At 46.9% G+C, this 12,183-nt stretch overlaps 1 protein-coding gene across 6 annotated transcripts in view; it reads right to left on the bottom strand.

Annotated features, from left to right (window-relative positions):
- Positions 1-2,952: 2,952 nt before the first annotated feature.
- IGF2BP2 (insulin like growth factor 2 mRNA binding protein 2) overlaps positions 2,953-12,183 on the bottom strand; it is a 162,986-nt gene continuing 153,755 nt past the window's right edge. For all 6 annotated transcript variants that reach the window (XM_068971070.1, XM_068971063.1, XM_068971094.1 and 3 more), the window contains 4 exons: positions 10,743-10,817; positions 4,913-5,044; positions 4,459-4,572; positions 2,953-3,193 (listed from right to left, as the gene is read on the bottom strand). In XM_068971070.1, the coding sequence (XP_068827171.1) occupies positions 3,101-3,193; positions 4,459-4,572; positions 4,913-5,044; positions 10,743-10,817 (414 nt within the window). In that variant the 3' untranslated portion in view covers positions 2,953-3,100. The remainder of the gene's footprint in view (positions 3,194-4,458; positions 4,573-4,912; positions 5,045-10,742; positions 10,818-12,183) is intronic.

The following is a 12,183-nucleotide window of genomic DNA, read 5'->3' as shown; positions in this document are numbered from 1 at the left end:
TTTACAAGAGAATACAGAAGGATCAAGGTCAAGTTAGAATATTGTCTTGTTCCATGAGGTTTCAACCCTTGCCAGCCACATCAGTCAGAACCAGAGCTAAGAGCACTCGTTGCTTCTAGAAAGACAGTGACTTTATGTGGCTGATGTGAACTAGAATAGAAAATTAACTCGCATATGGTAAGTCTCAAGTTTTTAATTCACCAACACTTTAAGGGGAATGTAGAGAGAAAATAAAAGGTAGCAACTGACAGTAAATGTCAGGGGGTTCACTAGCAGTGTTGTTAAATATTAGCAGGTCAAAGAAATCTCCATTAGGCTTTAAGACAGTGAAAGATTTCAATGCATGTACAGTTCAGGTTCTGGGTTTCTCGCATCATCGATCACATGACTGTCCTGCCCCAGGGTGCATGAATATGCCAGATGCTTTCCATACTCCTTAAGTCTTTATCCTATCTCAATCTACTCAATCACCGAGTCATTTACATCCTAGTTGATGCCAGGTTATCCATTTTCCCCTGCTTCCCTTAGAAGTCCAGTGTTTCCACCCTTGCTTCCTGTCCTGTCAAGATGCCTCTGTCTAGGGCTTATCATTTCCTTTGTTGAAACCTCTCCAAACATCTAACTATTCTACTGATCCTTTTTCTTATGTTCTTAAACTCTCCCTCTGTGCTGGAGTCTTCTTCTAATTTGCAAACAGCCTCTTCCATCCTTCCTTTCCATGGCTCCGTGTTGGAGGAAGTGAGATTCTCCAGAGAGAACAGGCAGAGTAGGAGAGAAACTGAGCAGGATGGAAGGGATGTTCAGGCCTACACACCCCATCTCCTGAAATCTGTAACACAGGGCTTCTGTGGAGGGGTGGGGTGAAGCAAGTACCTTGTCCTTTCCGTTGCCAGGCATGTTGTCCCTCTTCCTTTCCCTCACACAAAAATAAGCTCTTTCCCTGGCCAGGCCTAAAAGTTTTAAGATAGGGGTTGGCCTTACAGTTACTACACAGTCAGTATCCAGCCCTCTAGTCCTGTGGGTCTCAAACTTCAGCGCACGTCGGAGTCACCCAGAGAGCTCCCTGAAACACCCACTGTCCACCCTCAGAATTTCCGAGTCAAGGTGGACCTCAAGAGTCTGCATTTCCAAGTTCCCAGGCGATCCTGCTGCTGCCGGCCTGAGGAGCACAGTCTGAACACCACTGACCTAGTGTGGCTGCTCTGAGACGGGCCTGGAGAAGCCGGCCTCCTCAGCACAGTTTCCCAGGCCTGACGGCACATGCCGCCTGTTCCCCCACAGTCCCCTCAGGCAGGGCCCAGCTGATGCCTAGGGTGGGCGACACTTAGTAAAATAAGAGACCGAGACACCAGGCTCTGGTTAGCTGGATATATTTCTTTTTTTGTTTGTTTTTGTTTTTGTCACAGAACACTGTTTGCAGTAGAGGAAACTGGCATTGCAGTCTGGTGGTAAAATGGCTTGTTCACATAAACCAGTACATGTTCATCCTTTAGCGCAAAAAGCCCTAATGGCGCGTACCCTATTGAAATTCAGGACATCTCCAATATTTTCTCTCTCTGTTTTTCTGTCATCTTTTTTTTTTAATAAACATTTTCAAGGTTTGTCCAAAAGAAGGCCATATAGGTTCTTGGCTAGCGGAAGACAATTCAGAACAGTTGTTGCACACTTGGACTGTCACCTTCTCCAGGCTGGCAGTTGATATTTTTTTTTCCAACTCATTTTTATTAAAAAAATAAAAAAATGCTCCAACTATCAGTTTTACAAAATCTCTAAGGGAAACACAAGAGCAAGGTGCTGAGGTAAAAAACACCTGAGGTAGCTTTTTTTGTGTGTTTTTCTCGTTAAAAAAATCTGTAAATTTAACGCCCTGGGCCAACGACCTCGTGTAAATTGCTATTTTCCTCCATATTTTTTTAAAAAGAAAGAAATCATTTCGCTGAATATTGATGGCTTATACACCAAAATGTAAAAAAGACAAAATACATTCTTTCTTTGTGGAATTTTTCTTTTGTTTGTTTGGTTTGATGGGTTCCTGTTTTCCTCTTCCAAAATGCTAGGACAAGTACCATTGACTCTTGTTCTTTTGAGTAACCAAGTGTAAGTTGAGGCTGGTTTGTGTGTTTCGCTTTTGTTCCTTTTGTGTGATGTGATACTCAGAGCACTGCTTTGCCTGGGGGGTGCGTAGATATGGGAATTGAGACAGAGGGATGAGGGAATTAAAAGAATGGGGATGGAGAAGACAGGGAGGAAGAGGGGATAGGGGAGAGATAAACAGAGAGAGACAGAATTATATAGCAGTATGCAAAAACCAGTTTAAAACCTGTGAAGCAAAGAGAAATGGGTGTGAGAGTTAGGGATGAAGAGAGACAGAGTTTCCTCTTCAGAGACGGTATCCCTTCTGTTGACATACACAGGTGATCCAGAACTGCTGTGAGTGTCCTTTCGATGAGATTTCCCTCCAGGTGAATTTTGTGTGGGTGGCCTTGAAGTTCCTTACTAAACCATTAGACCTCCCAAAGGATGACTTTATTCTTTAAAGTCTAGAAAAGCCTGCTTTCTCTTGAAAAAGAAAAAAGAATTAATAATTGATTAAAAAAAAATTGGAGTTAGTTGAGTTATTTGATATATTATTTCTAAAATATATTAACGCCGCAGGCACCCTGTGTAACCCACAGGCCACATATCTTAACATCTTTCCCTTCTAATATGTACATACATGTACAGAGACAATTTTCCACAAAAAGAAAAGGGTGTGAATTTTGCTTTGATTTGAACGCGTTCACCTATGTTAGTTCAACTAAAAGGGATAGCGTGGTGGGAGTTGAGAGATCCGAGTGGATGGTGAAGTGGATGGCTGGGAAGCCTGCAGAGGCCCCGGGGGGAGGCGGGAGGCTGGGCCTCGACACAGCTGCCCTCCCGCCTCCCTTCCTGCCCCCCGGATCCTCAGGGCCTCTGCAGAGCCCCTGGCGCCTCCGCAGACTTCTCATTCCTCAGGATGGTCTTTGGTTTGCTCCCGATCTGGCTGGCTGTGTTTGGTCTCATTCTGTCAGGTGTTGGAAGGGCTACATTCATCCGTTGTTTGCTGGTGCCTGTGGGAGCCTCACTTGCTGCGCTGTGAGGCGACTCCCTGAGGATATTTCTGCTCCTGCTGCTTCACCTGCTGTACAATTTCCCTGATCTTGCGCTGTGCAGTCTGCAGCAAGGGAGAGGAGGGGGATGGGGGGAAAAAAGGAACCCAGTTCTGAGGACAGGCAGAGGGGAGTTGGGGAGTAGGCTTAGGACTTTGGGGGAGGAGGTGGTAACCTCAGAGAAGTGTCATCTGGACTCAATTGCAGTAAAGTGGCAGAGTTCCCCACCCCCACCCCAAGGCTGCTAGGTGGAAGGTAAGAAAGTGGGATCCCAGGAACCACAACCAGGGCATCAGTGACTCAGGACCCTGCAGAGGTCAGACAGCATCGTCTCTCCCAGCTACACTCACTCCAGTGTGCAGTGCTGCCCCCTACCCCCCTGCCTTCCTAGAGTGTGGTGTATAGCGGGGATATGACAGTCAATGGCATGGGGAGAAAGTGAGAAACTGGCCCAGACACTTAACTCCACCTTGAACAAGTGGAAAAAACACGTGAACCCACACCTGCCCCCTCACCCACCCTGGTGCTCCTTTTGCAGGGAGAGCCCTGCCACTGAGGCCTGTGCCCAGGGCTGGGAGGGGAGAGCCACAGGGGTGGCGTGGCCGGGCTCTGACTAGGAGTCTCAGGGTGCCTGTGGGTCATGGGGCTGCAGCAGCATCACAGGGCCTGGCAAAGCAAGGCATTGGGAACGTGTGCTAACACCCAGACACACCTGCTGTGTCAGTGGAGACCGCCTCTGCTCCTTCAGGATGGGGACTGGACTGCTTTATCCCACCCCTACCCCATCCATAACAAAGCATTAGAAAGAACCAGGTCCCATGATGCTGAGGGGCTGGCCCTTCTGCCTGGACGAGCAGCAGCTGTGTGGAGCTCTGAGTCCTAATGAGGGGTGTCGTGCAGCAGAGGAGAGAAAAGAGAAACACGGGTCTCCTGGGATGAGCGTTTAACCTGTAATAGTGTCATTGTGGCACCCAGGCTGGTCCTCAGGGTCCAAGGGTGACCCTTCCTGGTAAGTGACTCCCAGCAGGGTAAGGCTGTGACTGAAGCCTGGTCAGGAGGATGAGGGAATGCAAGAGCTCGCGGTCCAGCATTTGAGAGGCTGAACTGTACTTGCTTGATTCCAAAGCTCTACGCCCTTCCTCAGCCTCCTCTAGCAGAGCTAGGAGAGCAGCAGTAAGCTGAGGAATGGTCGCGCCTGCCCTGTCCCATCTGTGCATGGGGGTCAGGGCATGGGTGTGCGCAGGGCTTGGGGCCACCCGACAGGTCACCAAGAGCTTAGAGACTTGACAAGAGATTAGCAGGAGAGACTGGACGCTCACAGCACAGGTACCTGACTGGCAAAGAAATGCCCGATAATTCTGACAATCACTTCCTCATTTTCATCTGGTGTTTGGTCACGAGGCACGATGACTTCTGCACTGGTTAAGTTCTGCAGTTCATTCACCTGTGGAGGAAGAAACCAGAAAACGTGTGACTCGCTTCACTGCAGTATCTCCAAGGCATGTCCGAGGAGCTGGGTGGAACTCTGCTCCCTATTCTTTCCCGCTGCTGTGTGTGTGGGTTTACAGGGGCAGGAGGTGGCTCCCTGTCTTCACTTCCCAGCATGTAGCCTAGATGCAGTGTGTCTGGACTCAGGACCCTGGTTTTTCGGGGTCTGGCTCAGCACTGAATCTGAGGCCCTCAGCTCCGGATGATGCAGATTCCATTTTTGTCCTCGGAGAGTCAGGGGTGGGGGTCTGAGGGAAGTCAGGCCAGGAGACGAAGGCAGCTCAGAGCACACTCACGGTTTTGCCGCCCTTGCCGATCACACGGCCGGCTGTAGAGGAGGGCACTCGGATGTGGGCTTCCAGCTTCACCTCCTCTTTGGGGTTAAAGAAGTTTTCTTCTTTCAGTTTCCCAAAGATCCGCCCCTGGGCCTGAGAGAGCAAGACATGTCAACCTGCTTTATAGCCGCACTGCTGTGGGAACTGATGAGTCCAAGGCATGGCACAAGCCCGGCCCCACGCTCACCAGGGCCCGCTCAGCTGGCTCAGACCTGGTGGGCACACGCCTTCCACACCCAACAAGTGACATGCATAGACACTCCTGTGTCTTCGGGTTTGCACACGATTGCACAGGGAGCTTTCTGTTTGTAGGGACAGGGTGGAAGTACCTGTAGTCTTTGTATCCTGAGCACCTATAAATATTTGCTTGAATGAATTTGTTCAGGGAATTCTTAACTTCCTCCCACCCACAGTATGTTCATAAGTCTGTTATTAAAGGATGGAGGCAAGGGTGGTGGTGACAGGATTTGCTTTTTTGATATCTAACTCCAGAGGTAGTATAGCCAAGAGCTTATTGTTCTTTTTAAAATTTGAGGAACTTAAAAAGTATTTATTGATTTATTGGCTGCACTGCTCGGCATAAGAGATTTTAGTTTCCTGACCAGGGGTCAAACCTGTGCCCTTTGCAGTGGAAACAGTCTTAACCATTGGACTGCCAGGGAAACCCCTAAAAGGATTAAAAAAAAACCAAACTGAGATATAACTTACATAATCTAAAACTCTGCACTTTCAAGTGTACACTCCAGTAGTTTTTAGGACATTCATTACGTTGTGCAGCCACCACCACTATTCAGAATGTTTCTATCCCATTCCCCCAGATAAAACCCGTACCTATTGGCAGTCCCAGCTCCCCCTCTCTAGTCCCTGGCAACCATTAGACTAGTTTGTACGGATTTGCCTTTTCTGATGTTTCACATAAATGGAATATACCATGTGTGGCCTGCTGTGTCTTCCTTCTCTCACTGGGTGGAATGTTTTCTGGGCTCACTTATGATGTAGTGTGCATCAGAATTTCACTCTTTTCATGGCTGACTGATATCCTATTACGTCGTTATACCACATTTTGTTTATCCATCATGAGTTGAAGGATTATTGTCCTTGAACATTTATACATGTGTTAATTTTTTTCTCAGACACATTTTAAGTATTTTTACTACAAATTATATTTTTATAAATACGTTTCTTTTAGAAAACTCAATTTATAATTTTTCTAGGGGTGAAAAGGTAAAAACAGAATACTGCAGGAGAAGGGAGACAGCTGGCAGAATAGTAACAGAAGGACTTGAGCTCACCTCCTCTCACGAAAACACCAAAATCACAACCAACTGCTGAACAACCATCAACAAAAAGACTGGAACCTTTCCAAAAAGATAATCTGCATCCGAAAACAAAGAAGCCACAACCAGATGGCGGGAAGGGTGCTGTCACAAAACAATCAAATCCCATACCCACCAGGCCACCCACAAACTGGAAACTAATTATACTGCAGAGGTTCTCCCAGAGGAGTGAGAGTTCTGAGCTCCATGCCAGGCTCCCCAGATGGGCGTCTGGCGTCCCGAGGAGGCGTCTCTAGAGCATTTGGCTTTGAAGGGGCAGAGGCACTTGAGTGCAAGAGCTCCGCAGGACTGAGGGAAGCAGGGACTCCACTCTTGGAGGGTGCACACAAGGGTTCATGTGCCCTGGGACCCAAGGCAAAGCAGTGACTCCATAGGAGCCCGAGTTAGACCTACCTGTAGGTTTTGGAGTCTCCTGGAGAGGCGGGGATTGGCTGTGGCCCACTGTGGGGCAAGGACACTGGTAGCGGAGGCCCCAGGGAATATTCCTCAACGTGAGCTCTCCTGGAGGTCACCATCTGGTACTGAGACCTGGCCCCAACCCAACAGCCTGCAAGCTCCAGTGCTTCAGGCCAACCAACAGGCTGGGAATACAGCCCCAGCAATCAACCGACACACACAATGCCTAAAGCTGTCCTGAGTCCACAGGCACCTCAAGACATGCCCTTTGACATGGCCCTGGGGCACAAGAGGGACAAGAGCCAGCCCCATCTACCAGCCGGCAGGCACCGGTCGCTACCACCGGGGAAACCTGTACAAACCCCTGAACCAACCTCACCCACCAGGAGGCAGACATGAGAAGCAAAAAGAACTACAATCCAGCAGCCTACAGAAGGGAGATCACAAACACAAACTGAGACAGCAGAGAAGTATGTTCCAGACGAAGGAATAAGATAAAACCCCAGAAGAACAACTAAATGAAATCAAGACAGGCAATCTACCTGTAGAGAAGACTCTACACATGGACATCACCAGATGGTCAATAGCGAAATCAGTTGTATTCACTGTATCCAAAGATGGAGAAACTGTATACAGCCAGCAAAAACAGACTGACTGTGGCTCAGATCCTGAACTCCTTATTGCCAAATTCAGACTTAAATTGAAGAAAGTAGGGAAAACCACCAGACCATTAAGGTATGACCTAAATCAGATCCCTTAAGACTATACAGTGGAAGTGAGAAATAGATTCAAGGGATTAGATCTAATAGACAGAGTGCCTGAAGAACTATGGACGGAGGTTCGTAACATTGTACAGGAGGCAAGGATCAAGACCACCCCTGAGAAAAAGAAGTGCAAAAAGGCAAAATGGTTGTTTAAGGAGGACTTACAAATAACTGTGAAAAGAAGAGAACTGAAAGGCAAAGGAGAAGAGGAAAGATACACCCATTTGAATGCAGAGTTCCAAAGAACAGCAAGGAGAGATAAGAAAGCCTTCCTCAGCGATCAATGCAAAGAAACAGAGGAAAACAATAGAATGGGAAAGACTAGAGATCTCTTCAAGAAAATTAGAGATACCCAGGGTGGGCACAATAAAGGACAGAAATGGTATGGACCTAACAGAAGCAGAAGATATTAAGAAGAGGTGGCAGGAATACACAGAAGAACTGTACAAAAAAGTTCTTCACGACCCAGATAATCACGATGGTGTGATCACTCATCTAGAGCCAGACATCCTGGAATGTGAAGTCAAGTGGGCCTTAGAAAGCATCACTACAAACAAAGCTACTGGAGGTGATGGAATTCCAGTGGAGCTATTTCAAACCCTAAAAGATGATGCTGTGAAAGTGCTACACTCAATATGCCAGCAAATTTGGAAAATTCAACAGTGGCTACAGGACTGGAAAAGGTCAGTTTTCATTCCAACCCCTAAGAAAGGCGATGCCAAGAATGCTCAAACTACGGCACAATTGCACTCATCTCACATGCTAGCAAAGTAATGCTCAAAATTCTCCAAGCCAGGCTTCAACAGTATGTGAACTTCCAGATGTTCAAGCTGGATTTAGAAAAGGCAGAGGAACCAGAGATCAAATTGTCAACATCCGTTGGATCATTAAAAAACCAAGAGAGTTCCAGAAAAACATCTACTTCTGCTTTATTGACTATGCCAAAGCCTTTGACTGTGTGGATCACAACAAACTGTGGAAAATTCTGAAAAAGATAGGAATACCAGACCACTTGACCTGCCTCCTGAGAAATCTGTATGCAGGTCAGGAAGCAATAGTTAGAACTGGACATGGAACAACAGACTGGTTCCAAATCAGGAAAGGAGTACGTCAAGGCTGTATATTGTCACCCTGCTTATTTACCTTATATGCAGAGTACATCATGAGAAATACTGGGTTGGATGAAGCACAAGCTGGAATCAAAATTGCCAGGAGAAATATCAGTAACCTCAGATATGCAGATGACACCACCCTTATGGCAGCAAGTGAAGAAGAACTAAAGAGCCTCTTGATGAAAGTGAAAGAGGAGAGTGAAAAAGCTGGCTTAAAATTCAACATTTAGAAAACTAAGATCATGGCATCCAGTCCCATTACTTCATGGCAAACAGACAGGAAAACAATGGAAACAGTGGCAGACTTTATTTCCATGAAATTAAAAGACCCTTTCTCCTTAGAAGAAAAGTTATGACCAACCTAGATAGCATATTAAAAAGCAGAGACATTACTTTGCCAACAAAGGTCCATCTAGTCAAAGCTTTGGTTTTTCCAGTGGTCATGTGTAGATGTGAGAGTTGGACTGTGAAGAAAGCTGAGCTCCAAAGAATTGATGCTTTTGAACTGTGGTGTTGGAGAAGACTCTTGAGAGTCCCTTGGACTGCAAGGAGATCCAACCAGTCCATCCTAAAGGAAATTAGTCCTGAATATTCACTGGAAGGACTGATGCTGAAGAATGAATAAGTGAGTTGGGAGACTGGTGAAAATCACACTGTGGAACAGAATAAAGAATGAAGAGAAATGAGCACGGCTAAGAGACCTGTGAGGCAACATTAAGTGTGCCAGCATTCACTCTGTAAGGGTTCTCGAAGAAGATGACAGAGAGAAATGGCCTGAGAAAATAAAGTGATGAAAGGGAAAAACCTACAACAAAGGATAGTCAACAAGGCTCTCATTCAGAATCAGTGAATAAGTCAAAAGCTTTACAGATAAGCAAAAGCTAAGAGAATTCACTACTTTATAACAAATGCTAAAGGAACTTCTCTAGGTGGAAAAGCTCACAACTAGAAACAAGAAAATTATAAAATTATGAATGGGCAAGTTCACCAGTAAAGACAAACATACAGTAAAGGTGGGAAATCATTCATACATAAATAGGATGTCAGAAGCAGTAATCATGAGGAGAGTACAAATGCAGGATATTGGAAAGGCATTTGAAATTAGATCAGCATCTTTATTAAACAATGCTGAATATATAAAGACCGCTATGCCAAAACCTCCTGGTAACTGCAAACCAAAACACCTGTGATAGACAAAAAAGAAAAAGCAGTCCAAACGCAGCACGAAAGATAGTCATCACTTGTGAGAGAACAAAAGAGGAAGGGAAGAAAAAAGACTTACAGCAACAAACCCGAAGCAATGAACAAAATGGCAATAAGAACGTACATATTGATAATTACCTTAAATGTACAAGGATTAAATGCTCCACCCAAAAGTGACACACATACACACACACACAGTGGGATGTTACTCAGCTCATTTAAAAAATAATAAATACCACTGGCAGTAACCTGGATGGACCTAGAGATTATCATAGTAAGTGAAGTAAATCAGAGACAAATATATGATATCACTTACATGTGGAATCTAAAAAAGTGATACAAGTAAACTTATTTACCAAACAAGGAAACAGGCTCACAGATAAAAAACAAACGTGGTTACCAAGGGGGCAATTAGGGGTGGGGAGATAAATTAGGAGTTTGGGATTATCATATGTCAACAAAGACCTACTGTATAGCACAAGGAACTCTACTCAACATTATGTAATAACCTACATGGGAAAACCACCTGAAAAAGAATGGATATATGTATGTGTATAACTAAACACCTGAAACCAACACAACACTGGAAAAAACTGTACTCCAGTATAAAATGAAGGAATGCACCCCTCCAAACACTTCCAACAAACTGTGTGTTTCCCCTCACACCCTGTGTTTATGCTCCATCTTCAAAACCACGGCCAAGGGATCAGAGATGTGCCCGTGGGGGTGCCATCTGAACTGGGCACTGACAGTCCACTTTTCACAGGAGAGAAGGGGAGGAGGGCTCCAGGTAAGGGCACAGCCTGGAGGTGGGGAAGATAGGGTGGGTCAGAGACTTGTAGGAAGGAAAATGGAGATAGGATGGAGCCTCCAAAGAAAAGCCTGAAGCTGCCCCTGGGGCAGCTGCACTTGCTAAAGGTCCTCAGCGCCCCCAACAGGCAGCCCTGCGCTCAGGACTGAGGGGGTTCTTGGCACTGACCTTGAACTGAGCTTCGGGTGGGCCGGTGATGATGACCATCCTTTCACTGACGTCTGGGCCTTCTGCTGGGGCGATCTGCAGTTCACAGAGCAAGAGGGAAATGCTGCTGCTTGGTGCTGTTCCCTGAGCCCCTTCTCATGTAGGTGGGCGGCACCCCTACCAGCAAGAGATCACGGGGCTCGTGCCTTTGCATCCGGGACTCTGACCCTGCTGCTTCCACCCTGGGTCTCAGGAGAAATGACAGTAGTGCCCAGTGTCAAATTCAGGTGGGAAGCAGGTTCCTAGTTACTGCCTGTCCCTGCCCCCAACACCAGCAGTGACCAACCTCTTCACCAAGGAGCCCTCTAGCCCACCCAGGGCCCAGAGGCGAGGAAGGGCTGGTCAACAGAGGAGTTCAGTCAGAGCCAGTCTGCAGGAAAGGGCATCTTGGTTCTGTCTTGGCTGCCGGTGATAACTGAACTAGAGCAGGCGTGACTAGGACTGTGGTGGCGCCTGAGCAAGCATGAGGATGCCCTGGTTCCAGGGTGCTTTGCACACATCCCCTCTCCCCACAGGTGGAACATGGTTGAACCTGGCAAGCTGGAGCTAGCTCTCAGTCTCAATCTGACATTAACACAACTCAAGGTGGACCAAGTATACATTTTTTGTTATAACCTCTTTATATATTCCCCACTCGAGCAAAATTAAAGTTACTTTTATTTATTTAGGTCATACTGCACAGCTTTCAGATCTGTTCCCCATCAGGGATTGAATACATGTCCCTTGCAGTAGAAGCTTAGGATCCTAACCACTGGACCACCAGGGAACTCCTGTAAAGTTACTTTAAACTGAGTTAAAAGTACACTGGGCATTTAGGGATGAGCCAGTTTAGTACACAAATGCACCTCATGAGGTCATATGCACCATCCAGAGACACCATCCCCAAGACTGACCTGAACTGTTCAGCATGTGTGACACACCACTAATGGGGGGTGTCTGAAGCCACTGTCTCTGAACCACTGTGTCTGAGTCTCAGGCTCCCCTCAAAAGACCTCTGCCTCCACAGGGTTTAATTTACTTTTCTCTCAGTGCACGTCCTAAGCCAGGCTGCATCTGCAGGCCTCAGTGTCCTGTGTCACTTTTCCAGCTTTGCTGTGAAGATGGAGCCAAGGGGAGCCCCTTCTCCGAGGCCTCAAGGAGGATCCGGCCCTGACTACTTAGTGGTATGAGGATGAACGTGAGACACGTCACCGATCACTGAGCTTCTTGGAGGATCTTCCCTCTGCTGCGGGCAGACTGCCTGCCAGCCTCCAACCTCAGGGCTGCAGCCTCAGCTAAAAAACACAGATGTGTCCAGGGGACTGAGACCCTCCAGCAGGCTGCAACACAGATCACTGGTGAGAGGGCAGTCCAGTGGTTAAAATTTCACCTTCCAATGCAGGGGTGCAGGTTCGACCCCTGG

Source organism: Capricornis sumatraensis, chromosome 1 (assembly GCF_032405125.1).
Source record: "Capricornis sumatraensis isolate serow.1 chromosome 1, serow.2, whole genome shotgun sequence".
Taxonomy (NCBI): domain Eukaryota; kingdom Metazoa; phylum Chordata; class Mammalia; order Artiodactyla; family Bovidae; genus Capricornis; species Capricornis sumatraensis.
The sequence above is the reverse complement of the archived record's forward strand: the minus strand, read 5'-3'. Positions and strand labels throughout refer to the sequence as shown.